Below are 25,837 nucleotides of genomic sequence, written 5' to 3'. Positions count from 1 at the left end.
TATTGGTATTAACGCCTTTATTGGAAGTCTCAGCAGGGATGTTAAAAACTCAGTGAATATGGAGATTGAACTAGACCTCCATGCAATCCCTTCAGGGTCAGGGTTGAGGCATACTGGTGGGGCAGCATAGAGAAAGGTACTGCACAAGCAGAATAATGCATGCTATTAAGTGGAATAGAGGCTTTCCCTCCAGGGATCTCACTTTCACAAACACTGCATTTACTTTTAATAATAATAAATAATCTGTCTTTTGAAAAATATATGAGATAATTTGTATGCCAAGTTTTATCACAATTCACAGTAATACCCATGGCAAGAATAAGCTTTTAATGGAAACATGTAACTAGAATGGACACCACTGTAATAGGCACACATCCTCTGGCTATACTATTGTGTTATTTTATTGCAAAAGATAATGCTTCATTTAACTATGAAAGCAACTTTAACATATATAAATGTCAGTGTACAGGAATACACAACTGAATGCAGTCTCATTCTAAAGCATAGCCATTGTAATCTAATTAGAAACACAGTACTTTCTGCTGCTTCATATTTTTAAACACTTAGGGGCTGATTAACAAAGGATTTGTGGTCTAGAGCTAAATGAAGTGTGCTGTACACAAGGGATTAAGCAACAAATTGTGATTTAGAAATGGAAAAAACACAAGCTGCTAAAGCCTGTCTCCCATACCATTCAATTAAATCCAAAGCTGCCTCAGGGAAGGACCTACCATTCATTTACAAGGCACAGAAATTCTTTAATTTAAAGGGAAACACACATTAAATATACCTTCAAAGACCTCCATGCCATTTAAAAAAATCATAAGAAAATTCAATACATAAAGAATAGTTTATTTTTTCTGTCATTAAACTTTGAAATTTGTGTTTCAACTTAAACAATTATAGATTCATAGATACTAAGGTCAGAAGGGACCATTATGATCATCTAGTCCGACCTCCTGCACAATGCAGGCCACAGAATCTCACCCACCCACTCCTGCGAGAAACCTCTCACCTATGTCTGAGCTATTGAAGTCCTCAAATCGTGGTTTAAAGACTTCAAGGAGCGGAGAATCCTCCAGCAAGTGACCTGTGCCCCATGCTACAGAGGAAGGCAAAAAACCTCCAGGGCCTCTTCCAATCTGCCCTGGAGGAAAATTCCTTCCCGACCCCAAATATGGCGATCAGCTAAACCCTGAACACATGGGCAAGATTCACCAGCCAGATACCCAGGAAAGAATTTTCTGTAGTAACTCAGATCCCACCCCATCTAACATCCCATCACAGGCCATTGGGCCTATTTACCATGAATATTTAAAGATCAGTTAATTACCAAAATCATGTTATCCCATCATACCATCTCCTCCATAAACTTATCGAGTTTAATCTTAAAGCCAGATATGTCTTTTGCCCCCACTGCTTCCCTTGGAAGACTATTCCAAAACTTCACTCTTCTGATGTTTAGAAACCTTCGTGTAATTTCAAGTCTAAACTTCCCAATGACCAGTTTATATCCATTTGTTCTTGTGTCCACATTGGTACTGAGCTTAAATAATTCCTCTCCCTCTCCGGTATTTATCCCTCTGATATATTTATAGAGAGCAATCATATCTCCCCTCAACCTTCTTTTAGTTAGGCTAAACAAGCCAAGCTCCTTGAGTCTCCTTTCATAAGACAAGTTTTCCATTCCTCGGATCATCCTAGTAGCCCTTCTCTGTACCTGTTCCAGTTTGAATTCATCCTTCTTAAACATGGGAGACCAGAACTGCACACAGTATCCCAATTGCCTCTATAGATGTACATTAATGGATTACATGCATTGGGTTCTTCTATATAGCAGTGTCAATCGGGGCTGAACATGCATTATTTCAGGGCCAGTGATATCAAATGAGGATCATGGTCCCTGCTGCACCTCAGTTCTTTTTGACTATCATAAGCAGTGAGGTCAAACTTCAAAGCTCACTTCATTATCCTTTTTTAAAACCCCTTTTTCCTGTTAACAGAACAATAGTTGTTAAGAAGAGAATACGTTTAGGACAATTAATCTGGAGGTTTTTTCACTTTATGGGTCATTTTGTTTTGTTGAATTGACTTTGTTGGTTAAGGCGACGCTGTTATGTATCACTTTTGCATTGTTCCAAGCCAGACAATATTGAGACCAACATGTCTGAAGCCAGTAGCTGGCTCTGAATTATTTTTGATCTTATCCTTCTCAGACCACCTCTTGGAGAGTCACTTGTTCTTTTGAATCTCCCAAGAGTTGTGAGCCATATGGGAAGTTCTCAAAGCAGAACAATGGTTACGGAGTGTGCTAACTGCAGTTCTTTGAGATGGTTGCCCACAGGAATTCAGACTCACTGTGTACCTTCTTTAGAGCCTCAGGTGAGGGAGTCTTGAATACATGGGAATGACTAAAGGGCATTGGGAGCCACACCTCTTATGCTCTTACATCCCAGTACAAGGGAAGAATTTAAGACCAACACTGCTTGCTACAAACTTTTGGGTTTGTGCACTAGAGGCACACTTTTCTTAAGAGTGGGGATCTACACAGGCCTCTCTTCAAGAACCACAGTTACTATGGTAAATAATATTTTTTATTCAATATACCAACTACGTAGTGTATCCATTTTAAATGCATATATTAAGCCGGGGTTCTCTGCCTGTTAGTCATGACCACCAACCTATGGGTTGGGTAGCGGTTTTAGCTAGATCCTGGCTGGATGAGAAGGGGGCATAGGATGGTCTTGGTGTTGAAAAGAGGTTTGTGGTATAGAAAAGTTATTAATTTATCAGTGAATTACTGTAGGAAATTGAATTTGTTTTTATATTTCCCTAGATTTGTCAGCAGTGGCTAGCTCAGTGTTTCTGGAATTACTTGGACTGGAGCGAGATCTGTCACTACATTGCTACATGTATTTTCCTTGGTCCTGATTATCAGATCTATATGTGTATATCTGTGTTCAAACATCTTCAGCAAGATATTCTGCAGCACACACAGACCCAAGATCTACAGGTTTTTCTCAAAGTAATGTTTTTTTCTTTAGATTACCAGATTAGAGGAAAGCTACACTTTCCAGACTGAAAAGAGATACTATTTTGCCAAACAACTGAATTTCCAGTATTGGTTTTATTTTAGTCTCATTCCTCTCTCTCCCCCGTCTCTCATGTCTGTTTTCCATGAGGAACAAAGGGCCTTCACCCGCCTACTATCTTTGCTGATCTCCTGCTGCATTCTTAGCTTGTTCCCATGTCATTCTGATAGCTTTCAATTCTGCTTCTTTTGTGTATTTTCATGTTATCCTTCGTCTACCTCATTGTCTCTTCCCCTGGGAATTCCAGTCCAAGGCCTCTCCTGCTATGTTATTCAGGTCTTTCCTCCATCTGTGTCATAGCCATCTCATTTTTTTAATGTAATTTCCTTTCCTATTGGTTTCTGTTTCATCATTCTCCAGAGTTGTTTGTTTGTGACTTTTTTTCTAGCCACCTGATATTGAGGATTTGTCTAAGGCAGCTGTTAATGAAAACGTGGAATTTAAATAATATGCTCATAATAAGTCTCCAAGTTTCAGTGCCACATAGTAAGCCCAACTGTACAGTGGTGTTATATATTCAAAGTTTAGTTTGGAGAGAAAGATTTCTGTTTCTCCCGATTGGCTTTAGAGTTACAAACGCATGTCTAGCTTTTACTCTTCTGGTTTTAAAGTCTTCATCTGTTCCACCCATTGTACTTACCGTGTTACCAAGATATTTGAAATAGCAGACTTCTTCTTTGTCCGTCTCGGAAATTTCTGTTGGTGTTTCATGTTGTGTGTTGATTCTCATGGTTTTAGTTTTCTTGGTGTTGATTTTTCAACCTTACTATCTGTGCAGAGGCCTGGCAATCGTACGTTTGAGCTTTCATGTCTCTGTTGGTATGGTATAGCAAGTTGATGTCATTTGCAAAGTCAAGGTCCTGTTAACTTGTGTGGCAGTCCATTATCTGACCCTGTAGTCTTTCTCATTACCCAATCCCCTATCAGTAAAAAAGATCATAGGTGACATTAAACAGTCTTGTCTCACACCTGAATGATTTAATCAGTTCGCTGCTATGTATTTCTTGGCACGTCATATTTTCATAAAAGCTCTGAATGATGTTCACATATTTCTAAGGGAAATTTTCATAATGGCACAGCAACTTCCATAAAAGAGTTTTATCCTCTGTATGGCTTTTTGGAAATCTATAAAATCAATATGAAGTGGTAAATGCCATTTGATCAACAGTTTTATGATGACACATAGGGTTACTATTTGATCTATACGTTATTTCTCTTGTTTGAACAATACCTGTTGTTGAAACTGTGACCCTACCACTTTCTTTATTCTGTCGAGAATAATACCTTTAAATACGTTAGTTGGAATAGACAGCAGTTGAATGCTTCTCCAGTTTTTACCCCTTACTGAAGTCTCCTTTCTTTGGTAGCTTCACAATATGACCCTTTTTTCACTTGTCATTCGCTTATACTGTAGGGGTCTTACAATATTACAGTAGGTATGATACATACGTTTCAGTATGATGTACTGTATTGCTTACTCCTGGGGGGATTCTGCTCCAAAAAATTCAAAATTCTGCATAACAAAGTTCAAAATTCTGCATATTTTATTTGTCAAAATAATGCAATAGACTCACACCAGTTTCAGTTGTTTGGGTAATTTATTTAAACTACAAAACAGAAAAAAGTTACAATAACTATTTAGCATTTCCTAAACAGATGAAAGTTAGTTACAAAGTTAGTAACTAATACCCTGCATTCGAGTTATAATTCTGGAATTTCATTGAAATTACATTACAGAACACCAAACAGCAAAAAAAAAAAAAAAAAAGTGTGTCATTTTAAATTGCTCAGACTTTCACACATGAAAGTCATGCAGTTTTGCTAATCATTGTCCTGCATTTCTGTGCAATCCAGTATTTTCATTTAAATTATAGTACAGAAAACGGAGCCTTCAAGTTTTTCTCACTTAGTGATTTCCTTCTGCTTGAAAGGATCAAATTGTACAGTGAAAAACTTCTCTCTGCATCTGCAGAATTTGAGACAGCACGTATGCAATTCAAGGCCAGTTTGGCGATATTTGGAATTCTCTGTGTCACTGAAAGTCAAAACACTTGGAGGTCAACAAAAAATAGGTTGACTTTGAATAGCTTCAGGCACAATCTTTTCCCTTACAATTTTAGCTTCCGTTGAGGTACCTCAGAAAAACCAGGTATTGCTGGCAGATTTTTTTTTTTTCATTTTTCTGTGCAGGGGGCACAGAAAAGTGGGGGCTATATGAATTCTGGAATTCTGTCAGGAGTAATTGCTTTCTTGTTTTTCAAACCACGGTAAGGCATTTTGAGTGTATTAAAGGCATTAGAATGTGAAAGGATGTTGACTTGTTCATCACCAACATCACCTTTGTTATATAATTTTTTTTAATCAGGAAAAATGGTTCATATAACTTATCATTTGTAGTACTGGTGTTCATAAAATGGAGATTCTCTTATATTATACACTAGAAGTGCCACCCGCATGCCGCACTGGGTATCCAGTGCTGATTTGTGTTTGGAGGGGAGTATGATTGTAAGTGCTTTGAGGGAGAGTCAAAGGGATGAAGGTAAGAGAAAAGAAAAGGAGATGCCAAGACAACAAAGGAGGAAGAGAGCGGCAAAAGAAAAAATAAATCTTATGTCAGGAACAGTGCATCTTATTATTTACAGACATAAAGAAAGTGGTTAGGGTTTTAGAGGAGGGACAAATCATCGGACTAAGGTACTTTAAAAAATTCTCTCTTTCACATTTTAGCTCCTATTTTTTTAATGTATAATGGAAAAGATTCTTGAACCCTGAAAGGGTACATGTGACTATTTAGAGAATTTTAAGAGTTAGGGCTAATATTATCTGGTGCTGAATATAATGCTTGTCTGTAGCTTCTTTTTTGTGTGCAAATGAAAGTGTCCTCATATTTTAAAGGATTTTTTTTTTAAACTGGAATAGTAAGGTAGGCCAGTATGAAAAGACAGTGGTGGTTATAAGCAAGATAAATAATTTTTTGCTGACAAATCATGATCCTTTCCTTTTAGAAAATATAAGTGGCAGCGGGTAAAAAAAGAAAATATACAACCATCAAGCACTATACCATATCTTTGTATATGATAGATAGAGAGGGTTGGGGATTCTATACATATCAAATGACTCCTATTAATAAGAAATGGAGGAGATGTAGCACATCTAAAGAAATGGGAAAATGTAGATTCAACTCCTTTTGCAATTACTATGCATGCAGAAACTTTTAGACTTCCATTTTATGAGTGCTGTTTCAGTACAGTAAGTGAATAATCCCTGCACTGAGAAGTTAAAACTCAAACCTGGACTTGTAAATTTCAAGAAAACTAGTAATTGACCAACAGCATTATGGGTATTAAACCTAATTAACCCTATTGACAGTCCATAAAATTGCTGAACTTGAATTAATAAAATAATAGAGTAGATCAGTGGTAGACAACCTGCAGCCCGCGAGCCACACGCGGCCTGTCAGGGTAATCCACTGGTGGTCTGTGAGACAATTTGTTTACATCGACCATCCAGACAGTTTGTTTACAACGACCGTCCGCAGGCACGGCTGCCCGCAGCTCCCAGTGCCCGCAGTTCGCCATTCCCGGCCAGTGGGAGCTGAGGGAAGTGGTGCGGGCAAGAAGCAAGAGAGACAGACTTTATCCTTTTGGAGGAGGCCTTATTTGTTCAACATTCTATATCAAAAAGCTGGAGACATCAGATGCCAATATATCAATCACTGAAAAGAAAGGAAAAAACTTTGGGTTCTTCTTCAAAGAGTTTCTCTGTGGGTGCTCCACATTAGGTGCCTTGATGCGCTGTGCTTGCAATAGGAGATTTGTGGTAGCAGTGCCCAGTTGGGCCGCTCTGCCGTCTCACGCCGCTCTGAATGGTCACATAGCGGTGCACAGCCAACCATTCACCTCCGTTGGCTTGACTCGGAGCAATCAGCAGCACCCTTTCTTACCTCAGATAAGATTTATAGTAGCTAGTTCATAGTGATAGTGTTAGCTTAGTTGTACTTAGTTCCCCTATCCCCTTGCATTACTCTAATTTCTTTAAAATTAAAAAAAAAATTCCTTTACTTTCCCTATCTACTCCTGCCTCTCTCGCAGGTATACAGTCTTAGTCTGAAACAGGGTTTACCCTTGTTTTTTTCTCTCTAAGAGACTGACTCTCAGGCATGCCCAGCTCACCTGGCTTTAAATGCTGCCTGACTTGCAGACTCTCCGTACTGGTCTCTGACGATCGTGCTCAGTGTGTCCGCTGCCTTGGTGAGACACACATTACTCAAAAGTGCCCGTACTGCAGAAAACTGACAGCTAGGACAAGAAAAGCCAGGGATCTTCAACTGAAGCACCTCATGATGGAGAAATCCCTCAGGCCAGCCTCCAACCCTGAGTTCAGGACACCCCCTGGCCAATGGTCACCAGCGGCAGCCTCTGACAGGGGCTCCACTTCAACAATGGCTACCAAGGAGCCTGCTCCTAGAAGGGCTACCAAAAAGCAGTTGCAGACATCCCCACGTCAAGAATCGCCTAAAAGGAAGCAATCTCCAGTTGAAAAATCTGCCCCAGTACTGATGGCACCAAGAGCACTGGACCACGAGGCACTGGGAACCTCCGGCACTGAGAGTTCTCAAAGAGCTAAAGACCCTCTGCCAGCAAGCCGTAATGGAGGTTCACACACTAAAGTGAAATCTTCCAGCTTGGCACCCATGGAGCTGAAGAAAATCTCAGCACTGAGAGTTACAGTGGTGCCACTGCTGTATCCGTGCCTCACAGCTCTAAATCCTTGGCACCTGCAGCTTCAGCTCATGCTTCCGGGCTGTCCACCACACCGTCTCCGGCACCAAGCCTCACAGTTCCACAGCAATTTGTGAGGCATGCGGACCTGATAGTGGTCTTAATTCCTGAATCTCCTCTACTTGGCACCAAGGGTACCCCATCTAGATCGGTAGTAAGCCAGCTGACTACTCCTTGCTGCTCAGCCACCACACTGTATATCTGCAGGTGGTTGGTGATGAGGAAGAAGATGATGATGCAGTAATAAATACTCTTCACAACTCCTCACCCAAGCCAAGACCATCTCATCACCAAACACTTGCAGATATACGAGGATGGTATGGTCACCCATGGGCACCGCCCCGCCATACCATTCCCACCTTACTGGTCATACTGGGATCCATGGGAAATGTATAGGGCTCAAAACCACATCCCCCCTAGTCTGCCTAAGTCCAGAACATCCTGGTCTCCTTCCCCAACTGTCCCGGAACCCTCAGAAATACAAGACGAAGACACTGAGGAACCTGAAGACACAGCTGAACATGACACTTCGCTGCCTACTCACCTCTCATCTTTGTCACTGGACAAAACTATAATGCCACCCCCCCCCCCCAAACACCATGGGGGATGATTTCAAATCCTTTCAGGACCTCTTCATAAGGGTTGCTGCATTTCTGGACATTTCATTGGCTCAGTTACAGAAGCCCAACACAAGCTCACAGACTCCAGGCATCCCTATCAGCAAAGATAGCTCTGCCAATTAATGATGCAATCATGGAGCCTTCAAAAATAGTCTGGCAGACACGTACCCTCAAGTAAAAGATCTGACCAAAAAAATATTATATGCCAGCAAAAGTTCCTGAGTTCCTATTTACATACCCCACACCAAACTCTTTAGTAGTAGAGGCGGTCAACCAAAGGGGGAAACAACACCAGTCTCGAACGACCCCATATGATAAGGACTGGAAAAGGCTAGACCTTTTCAGGTGGAAAGCTTATTCCTCAGCTACATTTCAGCTCCTCATAGCCAACTATGCTGCCCTGCTAGCCAAATATACACACAATTTGTTCACCAAAATGTCAACTTTTTTTGAAAATTTACCAGATGACAAAAAAGAACAATACAAGGCAAACATTTCTGAAGGGTCTCTCATCACCAGGATGGCCCTCCAGTCCTCCCTTGACTCTGCAGACACAGCAGCATGATCCATTGTGATATCTGTGGTCATGGGCTCCACCTCTCCAGGTTCCCAAGGGAGGTCCAGGCAACAGTTGAGGACTTACCCTTCAAGGGGCGGAAACTATTTGCAGACAAAACCAATGTTTCATTACGCATCCTTAAAGACTCAAGGGCAACCTTAAAAACCCGTGGCATTTACATACCTGCAAACAAAAGGAAACAGAGCAGGTTTTACAATCCGAGATTCTGGTCTATGCCATATTCTTAGTCCCAAAGACAGTGTGACCAACAGCGTAAACAAAGACAGAACAGATGTCAGCAGAACCAAGATCAGTCTTCGACATCGCAACAATCCACCTCTAAACGATTATTTTGAAGGTGTGGTCGAGGGCACGAAACCTCCATACTCTCTGACTCTGGAACCAGAAACAGTCCCCCACCCATTCGGAGACCATCTGTCACCATACTACCCAGTCTGGAACACCATCATGACAGACAAATGAGTTTCAGAGATTATCCAGAAGAGCTACTCTATCCCCTTTATTTCTATCCCACCTACCCACCCCCCATCCTCGTCCCTCTTCAGGGACCCCTCTCACCAGTGGTGGATTAATGATTTTGTCGCCCCTAGGCCCTGAAATAATTGCCCCCCCCCAGCAACTCCCTGCCCCAGCTCACCTCCACGCTGCCTCCGCCTCCTCCCCTGAGTGTGTCGCCGGGTCCTGTTTCTCCCCGCTCCCTGCCAGTGCTTGTGCGCGAAAGAGATTCGCGAAGGAGGGGGGAAGAGGGGGGAATGCGGCGCGTTCAGGAGAGCAGGCGGGGCTGGGCCAGGGCGGGGATTTGGGGAAGGGGACCATAGGGGCAGGGAGGGTGCAGGGAAGGGGTGGAGTTGGGGAGGAGCCAGGAGCGGAGGGCGCGAACCGGCGCCAAGGTAGGCAGCCTCTGGCTGCTTTTATAAATTTGCCACCCCTGCACATTTGCCGCCCTAGGCCTAGGCTTTGTCGGCCTAGGCATTAATACGCCACTGCCTCTCATACGTACCTGTTACAACAGCAAATAAATCACCTGGTACAATTAGGTGCCATGGAACCTGTACCATTACAACACAGGGGGAGAGGTTTTTATTCACATTACTTTCTAACTCAGAAAAAGACCGGTAGGTGGAGACCCATCCTGGATTTACAAAAACTCAACAAATTCATGAGAACACAATGTTTCAAAATGGTGACTCTAAGCACAATAATTCCAGCATTAGCGAAAGGAGATTGACTCTCAGCCCTGGACCTTCAGGATGCTTATTTTCATATTACTATCCACCCATCACACAAAAGATTCCTGAGATTCACCCTAGGGAAACAGCATTTCAATATCTTCATTAATGATCTGGAGGATGGCATGGACTGCATCCTCAACAAGTTTGCAGATGACACTAAACTGGGAGGAGTGGTAGATACACTGGAGGGTGCGGTAGGATACAGAGGGCCATAGACGAATTAGAGGATTGGGCCAAAAGAAATCTGATGAGGTTCAACAAAGACAAGTGCAGAGTCCTGCACTTAGGATGGAAGAATCCCATGCACTACTACAGACTAGGGACCGAATGGCTAGGCAGCAGTTCTGCAGAAAAGGACCTAGGGGTTACAGTGGACAAGAAGCTGGATATGAGTCAACAGTGTGCCCTTGTTGCCAAGAAGGCCAATGGCATTTTTGGATGTATATGTAGGGGCATTGCCAGCAGATCGAGGGACGTGATCATTCCCCTCTATTCGACATTGGTGAGGCCTCATCTGCAGTACTGTGTCCAGTTTGGGGCCCCACACTACAAGAAGGATGTGGAAAAATTGGAAAGAGTCCAGCAGAGGGCAACAAAAATGATTAGGGGACTGGAACACATGACTTATGAGGAGAGGCTGAGGGAACTGGGATTGTTTAGTATGTGGAAGAGAAGAATGAGGTGGGATTTGATCACTGCTTTCAAGTACCTGAAAGGGGGTTCCAAAGAGGATGGATCTAGACTGTTCTCAGTGGTAGCAGATGACAGAACAAAGAGTAATGGTCTCAAGTTGCAGTGGGGGAGATTTAGGTTGGATGTTAGGAAAAAAATTTTGACTAGGAGGGTGGTGAAACACTGGAATGCGTTACCTAGGGAGGTGGTGGAATCTCCTTCCTTAGAAGTTTTTAAGGTCAGGCTTGACAAAGCCGTGGCTGGGATGATTTAGTTGGGGATTGGTCCTGCTTTGAGCAGGGGGTTGGACTAGATGACCTCCTGAGGTCCCTTCCAACCCTGATATTCTATGATTCATTTCCACCATAGAGTACTACCCTTCGGCCTATCCACTGCCCCAAGGGTTTTTTCCCAAGATTCTTGCTGTCATTGCAGCTCACCTGTGCAGACATGGAGTAATGATATTTCCATACTTGGACGACTGCCTCATACTGGCACCAACACAGCAAGAAGCAATAAACGCCACACAGAGCATGATAACCCTTACAAACCTAGGATTCCAAATAAATGTGCAAAAGTCCACATTGGTTCCTGTCCAAAAGTTTGAATTCATAGGAGCCTGTCTCAACTGTCTAACAGCAATAGTAACGCTACCCCAACAACGCTTCCTCACCCTCGTCAACCTAAATTCAGTGGTGAGGGAAAGCCCACAAACATCCACCAGAACATGTTTACAACTCTTGGGGCATAAGTCGGCAACAACATTTGTTGTTAAGCATGCCAGACTCCACATGAGATGCTTGCAGGCCTGGCTTCGAACAGTGTATATACCGCACAGACACTCTCTCAACAGATTCCTCATAATGCCACGCAGAGTAAAAGACTCATTAACATGGTGAACACAACCAAAGAACATCTGCTCAAGAGTCCCTTTCCAATAAAGAACTCCAACCATGACAATCACGACAGATGCTTCCCTAATAGGTTGGGGGGCACATCTACTCAACAATACAGTCCAAGGCTGCAGGTCCCCAGCGAAGTCCAACCTACACATAAACTTATTGGCACTAAGGGCAGTCCGAAATGCATGTGATCACTTTCTCCTTCTAGTCAAGAACAATACAATCAAGATCTTCATGGACAATATAGCATGCATGTTTTATATAAACTGCCAAGGGGGAGCACGATCATACTCCCTATGTACAGAGATGATACGCCTTTGGAAATGGTGCATCACCAACAACATAGAGATATCGGCATCCTATCTGGCGGGATGTCAGAATACAACAGTGGATGTACTAAGCAGGGATTTCTCACAAACGCATGAGTCATAGATGGATCCTGAAATTCTCAAATCCATATTAAAACAATGGGGGTTCCCCACCATAGATCTATTTGAAACAGCTCAGAATGTCACGTGCCCACAATATTGCTCCAGAGCGGGATTGGGATACCACTCCCTAGGCAATGCTCTTCTGATAAAATGGGAGGCACCACTGATGTATGCATTTCCTCTGACCCCACTCCTAAGATAAGTCATTCACTAGATCAAGCAGGACAAATCCAGGGGTCATTCTCATAGCGCCCACATGGCCCAGACAAGCATGGTTCTCATACTTGCATCAGATGGCAAACTATCATAGAATCATAGAATATCAGGGTTGGAAGGGACCTCAGGAGGTCATCTAGTCCAACCCCCTGCTCAAAGCAGGACCAATCCCCAACTATCCACAAGCTCCATCAGAGTACACTTGGCTGTTATTACCTCGTTCCATAAAAAGGTGGATGGGGTCACCATATTTACTCACCCGATGATTAAACACTTCCTTAAAGGCATTGAAAACATCCCACAATGATAAACGCTACACACATGTGGGACCTCAGCCTTGTTCTACGAGGAGTCATGGGAAAGCCTCTTGAACCCCTTGCAACTTGCTCTTTGTTGCACTTATCCATGAAGGGGGCTTTCCTCATTGCCATCACGTCCACCAGACTGGTGGCAAAATTAGGTGCCCTAATGGCACACCCACCTTATACAATATTCTTATAGATAAAATCACCTCCCCCTTTCATTTAAACCATTTTAGGTGTTTTGATGCCCTGTGCTCGTAATTGGAGATTTGTGGCCTTGCTCCACACATTGGATGTTCTCAGAGCATTAGCTTTCTATACTGAAAGAATAAAAACATTTAGAAAATCATCTAGACTATTTGTTTCCATAACAGACTGCTCGATGGGTCAAACCATCTCAAAACAGAGACTATCCAAATGGATATCAGGATGTATCCATTTGTGCTACCAAAACAACAATCTACAACCTCCTCCAGGAGTTTGCACACACTCCACCAGAGAAATGGCAGCATCTGTGGCCCTTTTCAATAACGTCCCTATCACTGACATTTGCAGAGCAGCTACCTGGGCATCAGTCCATACTTTCATTAAACACTATGCTTTAGAACAACAATCCGTGTCAGATGCTCACTTTGGAATTACTGTGTTATGCACCATCAACAGTGCAACTTTGAAGCCCCTCGCCTCCACTGAGGGGCACTGCTCCACAGTCACCTAAAGTGGAGCACCCACAGGGACACTCCTCAAAGAACAAGCGAGGGTTACTCATCTAGTGTAGTAACTGAGATTCTTCAAGATGGTTGTCCCTGTGAGTGCTCCACTACCCTCTCCTGCCCTCTACTTCAGAATTTCAGGCCGATTATCTGAGGTAGAGAGGGAACATGGGGACGATTGGCTGTGCACCACTATGTAACCGCTCGGAGTGGCACGAGATGGCTACAGCACATTGCTACCACAAATCTCCAATTACGAGCACAGGGCATCAAAACACCTAAAATGGAGCACCCAGGGACAACCATCTTGAAGAACCTCAGTTACTATACAAAGTGAATAACCTTGTCTTCCACTAACCTGTTCTAGGTCCCAACATAAATACTTACCACCTCTATGAATAGATTAGCGAAAGAGACCTAGAATCTTTATTCAAACAGAAGTAGTACTCAAGACTCTGTTTCACTATGAAATAGTGATTTTCAAGAAGAGCTCTAAATCTAGGCAAACAGAGGGAATTTCTTCAAATTTCTGTTTGCAGGTGTGGTTTAGGGATGTGAGGTGGTTCAGTACATTCAGTTTTATTGATTATGAGGGATTTAGCCACTGTTTAATGTAGAGTGCCAATGTGTATGTTAGGTATGGGAGGAAGTTTTGTATCTGATGCCTTTAAAGACCCTAGTCACCATTTGTGGAGCTGTCAATGAGGTCAGGAAGGTTTCTTGAGAGGTCCCGGCTAATCCTTTGATCTAACACTCACCAAAATGGAAGGATTCTCTGGCTCCTACTTATGCTTTCGGATCTAGAGACAAAGCATAGCTGCTCAGCTCCAAGACACTAATTCTGCTTCATCCATCCAGAACCACCTCTGTTGAATCAGAGCCTTTGTTGTGAAAATCTTCCCTTCTTTAGGTGCAACCGAACACCGAGGCCATTCATATTGATCAGTCTCTCTCCTACTTCCCAGGGTTCAGGGACTCCAGTTTCTTCACATTTGCAAGAATCTTCCTACCAAATCTTCCCCAGTCATATGGGGAACAAATTTGTCAGGTATGGGCCCTAATGTTCAATTTACTGTTTATGGCTCTTGGGACATAAGACTTCATTTTCTGTCTACTTGATGTCATGTAGGAGCATCCCTAAAAGAGTCTAACCAACAGAGAGGCTTAAATTGAGATCTAGCTAGCTGAGGTTCATTCCAGAAAGACAGAGATTATTATGTGGAAGGGCTCCAATACATAATCCTAAAATAGATCCATTTAGAGTCCATTCTATCAGAGGAATAGTCCCCTCCAAGGCTCGTCTCCATAATATATCCACATTAGGTTCATTCTGTTAGAAGATCAGTGTTTTCCAAGAATGTATCACACATTGGTATCTGAGATACTGAGGTTATTGTCCCTATTTAGACAAGGAAGTAACTTGAGTAGCTACGATACCAGTTTATAGTAACTTGTGACAGATGTTGACTTTATTGGCTGCTGCTGTATGTCTGAGATTTGTAAGGCTTCAAATCACCATTTGTAGTTAAATTTACACTTTTATTCAGCAATATTCTCTGATTCTGAAGCTAAATTGGATGTTTGTTTGAGCAGGCAGCCTTCTTGAGTTAAACATTCCTCCAACCCTCCCCTTGGGAATGGCTTCTGTTTGCTACCCTCCTACAGTGGAGTTCTTCAGGAAGAAACAAAGTGTACTTAGTAACTGGAATTCTCCAGAAGATTGTATAATTACACAGCTGTATTCAGGGGGGGCATTATGAAGCTGAGAGCTTTGAGAGGGGTTGTGTCTTGGGAAGCACAATCCAGGCCAAAGCTCCAGGGAGCACTTGGGGATTGTGCATGCTGCACTTTCCCTTAGGATAGTACAGCATTTTCCTTTATCTGTGTCTGGCTGATCCACTGGCCAGCATGTTGGTGGGGAAGGCTATGTCTCTTCTCTCTTTGAAGTGTCTTGCAGCCCCAGAATTACTAGAATCAACAGGTCTTGTGGTGCTTCCTTAAGTGCAAGGTCTGTGATTATCACTGGCCCTTGCATGGGGGCTGGGGCAAAGCTCCTTGTACCTTTCCTATTTCCATCCATCACATGAGGGTCTGGGTACTCTAGCTCACTGCCTCTGCAAATCCACATTTACTCTCCATCCTTCTCTGAATCTGTGGTGTATTATAGCTAGTTTAGATGAAGCAGAGGGGAACTGGGAATGGTTACAGGGATGGGGCCTTTTGTAATCACAGTTGGTCAGCTTTTACCAATATGTTGGTCTTTTGTATTGATGTGTGTGCATCCTCTAACAGTCAAACTGCTTTAGGATGTTTCATGGGTCTTGTCATGCAACAAAGAGGTTCTATAATGTGGGTCTGGAGAGGCAATATATCAGGTACCTTTTCTTTCTTCTTTTTAAGGAACTAAGGTGGGTTCCTACTTGGGAATGTAAAAGGAGTTTAACTCAGGAACCATTTTATTTCAGAAGTCAAATATGGCCATGAAGTAGCACCTTCTTTCTCTTCTACGTGGTCAGTAGATACTTTGGCTTCTTATTCTCCCTTACATAAAATATGCAGAGGAACTCAGAACAGTTTTGCAGACTGTTTTAAAGGTAGCTGAAATAAACACTAGCTAGAATAATTAATAACATATGCAATTATTTTATTTAATTTTTATTAGGCATACATTATAGAGCGTACACACATTTAATCAATACAAACTTGGCTGCCTGAAAAAGGGAGTTAAACTCCTCCTACAACAGGCTCTTTTTCCTCCAGTGCCTAGTGTAATCAATCCTCTCCCATTCCAGATATGCAAAAAAGATTCCCCAAAATAGGACAAAATTGTGCCCTTGTTTGCACTTGTGAGGAGGAGAGGAAAAGGGTAAGGACATCCTCAGACCCTCATTCAAACAGGGATGTGCAGACTTTTGGACGGTAGGAAATTGTGCTCCATGAGCTCAGCTAGGGTGACCAGATAGCAAGTGTGAAAAATCAGGACAGAGATTGGGAGGTAATAAGTGCCTATATAAGACAAAACCCTGAATATCAGGACTGTCCCTATAAAATTAGGACATCTGGTCACTCTAAGCTCAGCAGACCGCTAGTTAGGGGAGTGCTCAGCTAATGCACCAGCCATGTGCCCTAGAGCACTGTCGAGCTCCTAAATGCTTGTTACAGCATATGCTGTTTTAGCAGTAACACTGCTCAGCAGATGGTCAGCACACAGGTTGTTCCTCCTCAAAGGAGTATCAAAGTGTACCAGAGAGTTTTTTCTTGGCTTTCCTGTTGAATCCAGCTCTACTCTCGGTTTCTTTTTGCAGAGGATACATCTGCCAGCATCCTTCTCCCTTGTCTACCTTGTCAGTCCCATGGAAGGATTTAGCCTGATCGTCTTTTTTGCGGTCAGACTTATTTTGCCCTGTTAAATATGGACATGAAATCCAGAGCTTTATAGAATGTTCATCGTTGTTTACAATGACGATGAAGCAAAAGTATCTTAGCCTGCTTTAAAAGAGCATATTTTGAAGATCAGTGTTCATAATTGGTTTTTAAAATATATAACGAGTGCTATTCTCCTAGCTGGCTGTTAGCAAAAAGAGTGGATCAACGTACTGGGAACCTATTCATTATACCTAGCACATTAACAACCTTAGGGCTTCCAGAGCTTGTATACACTTTGAGAAAAGACTGTTTTTGTAACCTGTCATTTGCTATTTAAGGCTTATTTTGTATTCCTTGAAATCATCAAATGGCATGCTCTCCTAAGAGTGAAGAAATGGGTTCAGTCGGAAAAAGCCATTTGTTAGCAAATTTCTAATTAGGAAGAGCTGTCTGAACATGAGCACACTGATTTTTCACTTTTAAACAAAGGGTAATAAAGTATCTGTTTGCACCATAAAACACCAAGGCAGTGACATGCAAAAGTAAAATAGGCTACCTTCAAACATCTAAAATTCATTACACTGTAATATTGCATCTTTTTTCATAGCTAATAATTTTTTTGTGTGTATTTGTGCAGGAAGAAGCACTCCATAGATTTCGAGTGAGTGATTATTTAGAATACATGGAAAGCTTGGAGGCAACCTACAGGCCATTGCTGTTGAGAGACATGAGGAACATTTGAATGCAGAGCACATAGATCAAGCAAACAAGCATTTCATCTTCAAGCTTTAGATGAGTTCTGAAAGGGAATGCTGATTGTTTTATATCAGTCTCCATAAAAATTCATGCTGTGGAAATATACATACGTTAAAATCAATAATAAAGGTTTTCAGAATATAAGTTTTTCAAGGGGACATCATCTGAACTGGATCAACTGAAAAATAAATAATTTTTCCAGCCATACTGAATGTATTGCCTTATTTTTATTTGGTAGATTGCTTGAAAATCTGCCCTTAGCTAACTTAGGGGTCTTGTTTGTATTCTCTGAAAGCTGTTCCCAAACTAATACATTTTGGTCATCTCCTACCCACATCATCTTACCTAAAACTTTAAAATTCTGCACAGGTCTGGCAATAAGAAGCAGTACTGAGAATAATCACTTGGGTATCCTGTATTTATGTGAATGGGGATGAGCAAAAGCAAAGCAGCTTTCCTGTATGCAGCTGATCTGACCTTGTGATTTGGCTGAGGAGGAATAGTTACATCCAAGTGGAACAAGGGATTGATACTGCCCTCAGCCATAATGATTTTAAAAATATGTCTATACCATAAATTTATATTTGTAATCTTATATGCTAATTTTATATTCTCAGAATGGATAAATGGGAAGGCAGATTACTAAAATATGCATTATTTAGTACAGTCATTTTATTGATTGGCTTGATTGTACATATTGCCATTATATAAAAAATCTTGCAAAAGTAAAAGCAAGATAATTCTGAGGTAAATAAATGATTTCAACATTCTTAAATGTGTGTATTGGTGTGTATAAGCCTGGGTTTCTGAAACATAAAATAAGTCAAAATAACTTTGTTATGTATCACTAGTACAAAAAATGGCAACTAATCTAAAATACTTTTTGCAAAACAAATTTTCATTAAGGTTCATTTACTTGTTTTATCTTTTTTGTTCATTGTGACTTCAGACAGTTAAAATACTGACTTAAAAACTGGAGTATATAAAAATAATTCCATTACAGTGTAACCTATAGTTCTGTTATTACAATAGCATGGCAAGTCTATAAAAGAAAATTCAGTAAGTTAGCTTGACATACTGGACTTTTTGCCCCAACTGATATGAATTTAACAAAGGAGTCCTAAAAATGGTACTAAAAGCACAAGAACTACTTTAAAATTACATTTTCCAAACTTGTTTCCCAATGTATAATATAAGTTTATGGTTCCCTTTCTTCCCATTATGCTGGTGAGTTATTGTATTTGATGTAGAGAATCTTGCTGTGCTTTGTTACTGTTTTTAAAAAGCTGCATCACAATAACAGGAAAAACTGAATAGAAAAAAGGAGCTATAAATTAATTTTGAAACATCGTCTCCCTGTCTTGATTGGGATCTGAAGAAAGATGAAGCAGATAACAATTACACTGCAGAAATCTGAATTCATCTTAGGCTGAGAGGCCAAATTTTATGTCACCAGGGAAAGTCTTGTGACTAAATATACAACAATTTGATTAGTTGATAACAGTTGTAAGCTGTGCCAACTGGAAGTCTTTTCACCTTAATTTTGTACCATATACAATCACTGATTTTAACAACTGAGTCAAAACCAAAAATGAATGTCCAGTGGTTTCTTGGATTTCTAAGACTTAAGTGCCATGTAGTTATGAACGAAGGGTTGTGCTTTCCTGGAACAGCAAAGGAATTGGATTTTTAGTCCTTACGTTCTGGTAAAATCCCAAAGGCTCTCACAGCTGGGATGCTGCCCCAGGTATCAAAGGGAGGAGACAAAGCAGAGCACTGTTCAGCTGCTCCATTGAATTTGGGATATACAGATTTGTGCTCTGTGCAGACTCAGTAGCAACAGCCATTGCTCTCCACCCTTCTTGCAACTATGTGGGTTACTCATGTCCATAGTGAACATGAGATTATAGAGTCTCCTTTGGCTGGTTCTCCATTGCCTTCCCCATTAACGTATTAGAAAGATGGTATTTTGGCTACATTTTGCCCAAGCATGCTGGGAGAAGATCGGGTGCTAAATGTTCATTTTTGCTAGTGCGTATATAGGTGATGTGCTCCGGTCAATATTTGCCCACTTTTATTACACAGTGAAATCTAAGAGAAGAGTTTTCTCCTGTACTTACAGCAGGAAATGACTGTGGGGCAAGCTAGCAAATGTTGACTTATCAAAGGCTAAGTAAGTGAGTACACATGTATGTGCTTGCATATGCAGAAGATGAACTCCAATTGGAACTTTATTTGTGATCATCAATAGGAGGAGGTCATTATTTTATCTCATTTAAATTCAGAAATGTAACTTGAATGGACTAATTTATTCCAGATCCAATAGTTTGTATCTTGTTCCAGTTTTCCTTCCCTGACAGACACCTATTAGTCTTATAACTGTGGATGATGTACTTACCTGTTTACCTCCAAAAAACTGGTCCCTGCTTTAGTAGAGTGAGGGCTGTGCGCATTTGTGATCTCAGCCACAGCTATTTATTTATACATTGTAGTTTTGAGCACTTGTATATGCATTCTTTTTTCATTAGACGTTCCGGAGACAATACAGAGCCAGTAACAATTTTGATCAAATTGTTTTGTTGGAGGCTAAATATGGCGTAAATGCAGAAAGGTTATTATTCTTTTTTAAACATCATTTTAAACACCAAGACAACTAATGTGAAATGTTGAAAGATGATCTGGAGCATAATCACATCTTTAAATCCATCAAACCACAAGGAGTCAGACTTGAGAAAATTACCTCTGACCCTTTACAAAGTCTGTGCTTCAGCAGAGAAGAAGGAGACATCTGCTACTGACTTTTTCTTGGCCGGGGTTATGGTCAAGTGACAAAAGCTGCTTCTCTTCATTTAGAGGGACTTCACACCCCAGTTTCTCCCCTTCAATAAGAAGCAGCACCACTTTCCATCTCTTCTTCAGGATGGAGAGAAATCTCATCAGAAGGGGCTTCATCTCCTACTGCTTCTCATCAGTGACAGGACTACCAGAAACCATCACGTCATTGGTGAAATCTTGTTTCCACTGAAATCAGTGGCAAAACTCCCATTGACTTCATTGAGGCCAGAATTGCATCCTGTCTTCCTTCATTGACTTTGAAGAATTGGTTTGGGAGACAATTGTGTGGGTGCGCTTGGGAAAGATTCCCAGAACCCTCTTTCCCTTGCCCCTTCGCATAAGCCATAATCTGGCCCTAAAAATTGGAATTTTTTTAAAAAGAAAGCACTACAATCTTTGTGCACTAATTTCAGTCACCTTTCTGAAGCCAAGTCTTGCAGCAGTGAGCAGGATGTTGAGTCAATAAGGAGCATTAGCAGCTAGGTGACAATATGTTTCAGCTGAACACTGCAGTAGTCCCACTAGTAATTACAGATCAGATTTGTATTTCACTCAAAATGATTGTACTGTTAGCAAACAGGTGGGCATTTAGCTAAATCAACAAAGGATTTAGATAGACACTGAAAAGATTAAAAGGTCCCAGGATGATGCCATGTTGTCTATCAAATCTGTTTATCAAAATTTCAAGAAGAAAATTTCAAGTAGAAACCTAACGTTTACAATACCTGGATGGGCTATATTGACTGTGAACTTTAAATGTGGATAGACAGTTCAAGATAATTGCGTACTATCTGCCAAAAATCAAAACCACAAAGAGAGAGAATTCAGTATACTGCAAGAGACCAAAGTTGTTCTTATGCCACTATCTATTACAGTAATGTCTCAGAATGGAAGAAAAATGATGTGGCTTGTCTAAGTCGATCTGTGTGTGTGGCTAATGTCGGCACCCTATAATGAGGTTTTATTCCCCATTTAAGTGATGGATTGTGTGTGGGTGTGGTGGCAGCTTCTATTGCTGCCATTTTGAATGAGGTCTCTTTAAAATAACAAGAAGGCACACGTTATGTCTGATAGTTTCCACTACATTTTCCTTTTTGCAATAAGAAATCTTAGTTAGATTACTGTGCAAGAGTATAGAGGCTTTCAACAAAGATTTTCTATTTTGATAGGTGCAAGTATCCAGCATAATAGTTCACCCTTAAGAAAACAGAAATGTTGGGAACAAAGGGCATGCTATGGTTAGTTCCAGCAGCAAAGCAATATAAACTACCATAGTGCCTCCTGTATATATAGGCAGAATTACGGGTGAGGTGGGGTGCTCGGGGAAGTTTAAGTTAGGGAAGTACCTGGTTACAGAACATGTTGCAATGCACTAAGGGATTGCCACCTATGAATAAAGCTAGCTAGCTAGCTGTACAAATTAGGTGTGGCTACATCAGAATTTTTTAAAATTGAAATCTATGGCGGAAAAAAATAAAGCATCTCAGCTCTATAAATACTGTCAGTGCTGTATTTGAGGTTACCCAATGTCATCACAACACTTTCTCGTAATGTGAATGAAGAAATACTGTCAGTTTGGGGACAGTTAATTCCACTCGTAATGGCTCTTGTTTTTTTGCCCTATATTTCCACTGGTGTGAAATGAATACATACATATGTACACACTCAAAGGTAAAATATTAACATACTTGCATTCAGTAGTGCTGGGTTTTTCAGGTTTGGGGTTTTGGTTTGGTTTTTTCTACATGTAAATTTGAGAATGCTCCAGGAATTACTGACATTTTCTATTGATACTTCTTTTTTCTGTCTATAAAAATGTGTTTGATAGGGGTTGCTTAATAGAAAGAAATTGAAACTCTTAAACTTGATTAAAATAGTTTGTCTTTCTTAAACTGCTGGGTGGATTTCACACGTTAGTTATGTGTACTGCAGAGTGAAATAAAAGAATTATGGCAATAGTTAATGCTACCACATATTTATCAAATCTATGTTTTCAATGCTAGTACTGTCTCTAATTTGATTTTAAAAGTACCTAACTTCATTGCCACAGTGTTCAATACCTATGCCAGCTAGCAAATGTCCAGGCAGTTGTTGAGTGCTAGGCTCTTAAAATGTGAATATTTAGCAAACTTGTGCATTTTGGATATATTGAGGATGATAGCTATTATATTACTCATCAATTATATAACAGTTAATCCACATATCATTGGCAAATATGCAATGCAGAAATTAATGTCTCCTGCCACAGGCATTGGGACACCCAAGGGACTGTTACCAGTTTATTAGTAACCACCCCCACGCACAAATAATGGGCATTGCAAAGAGGTCATTAAAACACCATTTATACATAAAGCCACCAATGCAAAAACAGCTTTCAGCATCACCATCACCACCACATCTTCAAATCATCAGGAATAATAAGGTTTATATATTCAAAGACAGCTGCTCGTAAAACATAGTGGATGACTTGAAGGAGTTAAAAGATACAGTACTTCAAAAATACATTAAATAATCAGAAAGACAGGTGAAGTGTGAGTACAGAGCCAAGATTCAGGAGTTCCTGAGTGCCAATGCTAATTCTGACAGAGTCCTGCCGTGTTGCCTTGGGCAAGTCAGTTAACTTCAAATTTCCCCATCTGTAAAATGAGAACAATAAAAGTCATTTCATATGGGTGTTGTGATGATTAATTAGGGAATATCTGTAGAGCACTCAGAAAATGAAAAGTGCTGTATAAGAGCTAAGTATTAATATCTGACAGTATAAAATCAAAAAGATTCCCCAGCACTGTATGAATAAGACACAGCACCACTGACATGCATGCAACTATGGGACAGAGGGAAGCAGAGCTTGAACTAAGGGGGAAAACTGCTGCTATGTCCTCTAGGCTATGATCAGCCTAAAACACTCCTCCAACACCACCTGGGCCACAAACATCAGAAGATACACCCACTCCCTGAGTGAAATTCAGCTGCAATATTCCTCCCTCCAGCCCTGGTGGGTTTAAAAATAGTTCTGCTCTCCACTCAGATTCCCCTTTTCTAGAAGTGAAATGCAGGAAAATAAGGAAATAAAATACAGTTTTCCAACCTTACAGTTGTGTGTTGCCTTTTCCCTCTGGTCTATACATTTCTCTCTCTCTCTCTGGTGCTGTCCTTCCACTCCTCTCTCCTCTTCCCTTGCTATTGTTCACTTTCATCTTCATATTTTCTTTTTCTTCTTGTGTATCAGTTTTCCCCTTTTATCATTCTCTCACCTCTGTCTCATCCTCTCTTCTAACCAAGTGACCTTTACCTCTATTATTTCCTTCCCACGGGCCCCAGTTCTCCTGGCTCCCTGTCCCCTGCATCACTCCCGCCCCAACACCTATGTTTAGCCAACCCAGACTCTTCCTTTGATTGCAGAAAAACTGTTTTGTTTTAAAGTGTTTTGACTTCTATGTCAGTGTTTTTTTCACAGAATATACATCAGAATGAGCATCAATGGCAGAAGCCTGCAATTTTATTAATCAGCTGTTCAAGTCCATAAAAAGAATACAGAACCCTACCAACCCCACATCTCATTAACTGGAAGCCATCTTTGCACATAAAGAGGCCCAGACATAGAATCATAATAGTGTAGGATTAATTAATTTAAATTAATTAATTTACCTCATCCTCCCAACTTTTGCCATTTAAGGGCCTGTTCCTAAGCCCACTGAAGTTAATGGGATCCTTTCCAATGAGTTCAGTGGGCTTTGAATCAGGCCCTAAAGCATAACACATTACCCTCTTCAGCAAGGATTCCATGCAAGAGTTGCTAGTTGTGAACAGGACTACCTAATTCTATCACAGCAGGCTTCTGTCTGCTGCCCTTTCTTTGCAGCCTTTTGGCTGAAAGACTACATTAGTGAAGCAGTGTGGCCAAGAGGAGAGGGTATAGAATTAGGAGTCAGGACACCTGACGTTCATCTCCAGCTGTTTGCTTCAGATACCCTGTCTATAAAATGACACAGACATTTGTAAAATTACTTTGCAAAGCTGGGGCAACAGAAGTTTGCTGACCAGGACAAATGCCTCTGGCTCAAACCAGAGAACAGGGTGAAGTCATGCCCCCAGAATCCAGAAGGAAGGACATGAAGGCATTAACAGCAGGTGCTGGTGGGCAAACAGATAGGGGTATGATGAATTCTACTACCCTACCTATAACCCCAGACTGCTCTATAAATTAAAAGAACTAAATAATAGTATTATAATGAAGAAACACTAGTCAAATTATATTGTGAAGGAGACACAGAAACAGTTATAAACACTTTAAATGGCAACTTAAATTCAATGGAGAAAATAAAATTGAGGTCAGATCTTTAAATTATAAAATCTGATTTGTCAATATTTTAAGATGTCCAAGGTAAGCATTGCTTAGGGCAATGGAAACTGAGATTATAAAACGCATTCAGCCTTGGTCTTAATCTGCTCCCAGTAAATTGATAACACTCTCACTGACTTCAGAAGGAGAAGTATTAGGCCAACACTGAGCTCCTTTGAAAATCCCACCTACTGAGCTTAAATTCAGTATACACACTTTAAAAAAAATGGACAGTTTGTTTCTGTTTTATGTTCTCACTAAGAGGAGGAGCCCAAGCCACATTCAAAGCGAGGGCAGAGGGAAGTCTGCCTTGGCAGTTGTGAGAGAGTTGCAATAGCAAGCCTACAGGGAAAGCTTGTACCCTGATATGCTGCAAATTGATAACTTAGTGATTCATTTCCAATTCCTTTGTATTTGGTTAAGTCCTGCATTATCCTTTCCTCCTCATCTAGCTAGAATCAATAGAGCTGTGTGATATGCTAGTTATTTGTTTGCATCACTATTTCTTTATACATAGAGATGACATTACAAAATTGGCAAGGAATTTGGTGGGAGGAGCAGAGATGGCTCCTTCCGAGGTTCAAGATGGGCTCCAGAGACCTGGATCATCTATCCCTATCAAAGTGACAATGATGAGATTACAGTGGGGCCCTAGATCATCCATATGAGTTAGATCAATAGCTCTTCCCAAGGGAAGGAAATGAATTCTGTCAGTGGTTGAGCAAAAACATAAGTCATTGAATGTCACTGCTGGAACCATTCATTAGAAGCAATTATTTCAAGCTGCATTTCATAAGGAAAAGGGCAGCTAATCAGTCTTATCTATCCCACATGGACAAGGATATGTAAAAGCATGTGTACAGAATTCTTAGGCTTCAATGGGGAGGAATTGTCACAAAACTAATGATATGGAAGAAAATATAAACTCATTGCTGGTACAATTTGAAAATGACACAAAAATTATTGGAGTGGTAAATAATGATGGCAATATGGTTAT

General features: G+C 40.9%; 1 protein-coding gene across 6 annotated transcripts in view; it reads left to right on the top strand.

Annotated features, from left to right (window-relative positions):
* The window catches only part of TBC1D32 (TBC1 domain family member 32), a 170,165-nt gene extending 152,295 nt beyond the window's left edge, over positions 1 to 17,870 (top strand). For 5 of the 6 annotated variants that reach the window (XM_043542858.1, XM_043542856.1, XM_043542857.1 and 2 more), the window contains 2 exons: positions 2,837 to 3,025; positions 17,545 to 17,870. In XM_043542858.1, the coding sequence (XP_043398793.1) occupies positions 2,837 to 3,025; positions 17,545 to 17,649 (294 nt within the window). In that variant the 3' untranslated portion in view covers positions 17,650 to 17,870. The remainder of the gene's footprint in view (positions 1 to 2,836; positions 3,026 to 17,544) is intronic. The other variant, XM_043542859.1, reaches the window with a different exon arrangement.
* The last annotated feature ends 7,967 nt before the right edge of the window (positions 17,871 to 25,837 follow it).

Source organism: Chelonia mydas, chromosome 3 (genome assembly GCF_015237465.2).
Source record: "Chelonia mydas isolate rCheMyd1 chromosome 3, rCheMyd1.pri.v2, whole genome shotgun sequence".
Taxonomy (NCBI): Eukaryota; Metazoa; Chordata; order Testudines; family Cheloniidae; genus Chelonia; species Chelonia mydas.
This window is presented reverse-complemented; position numbering and strand designations above follow the sequence as displayed.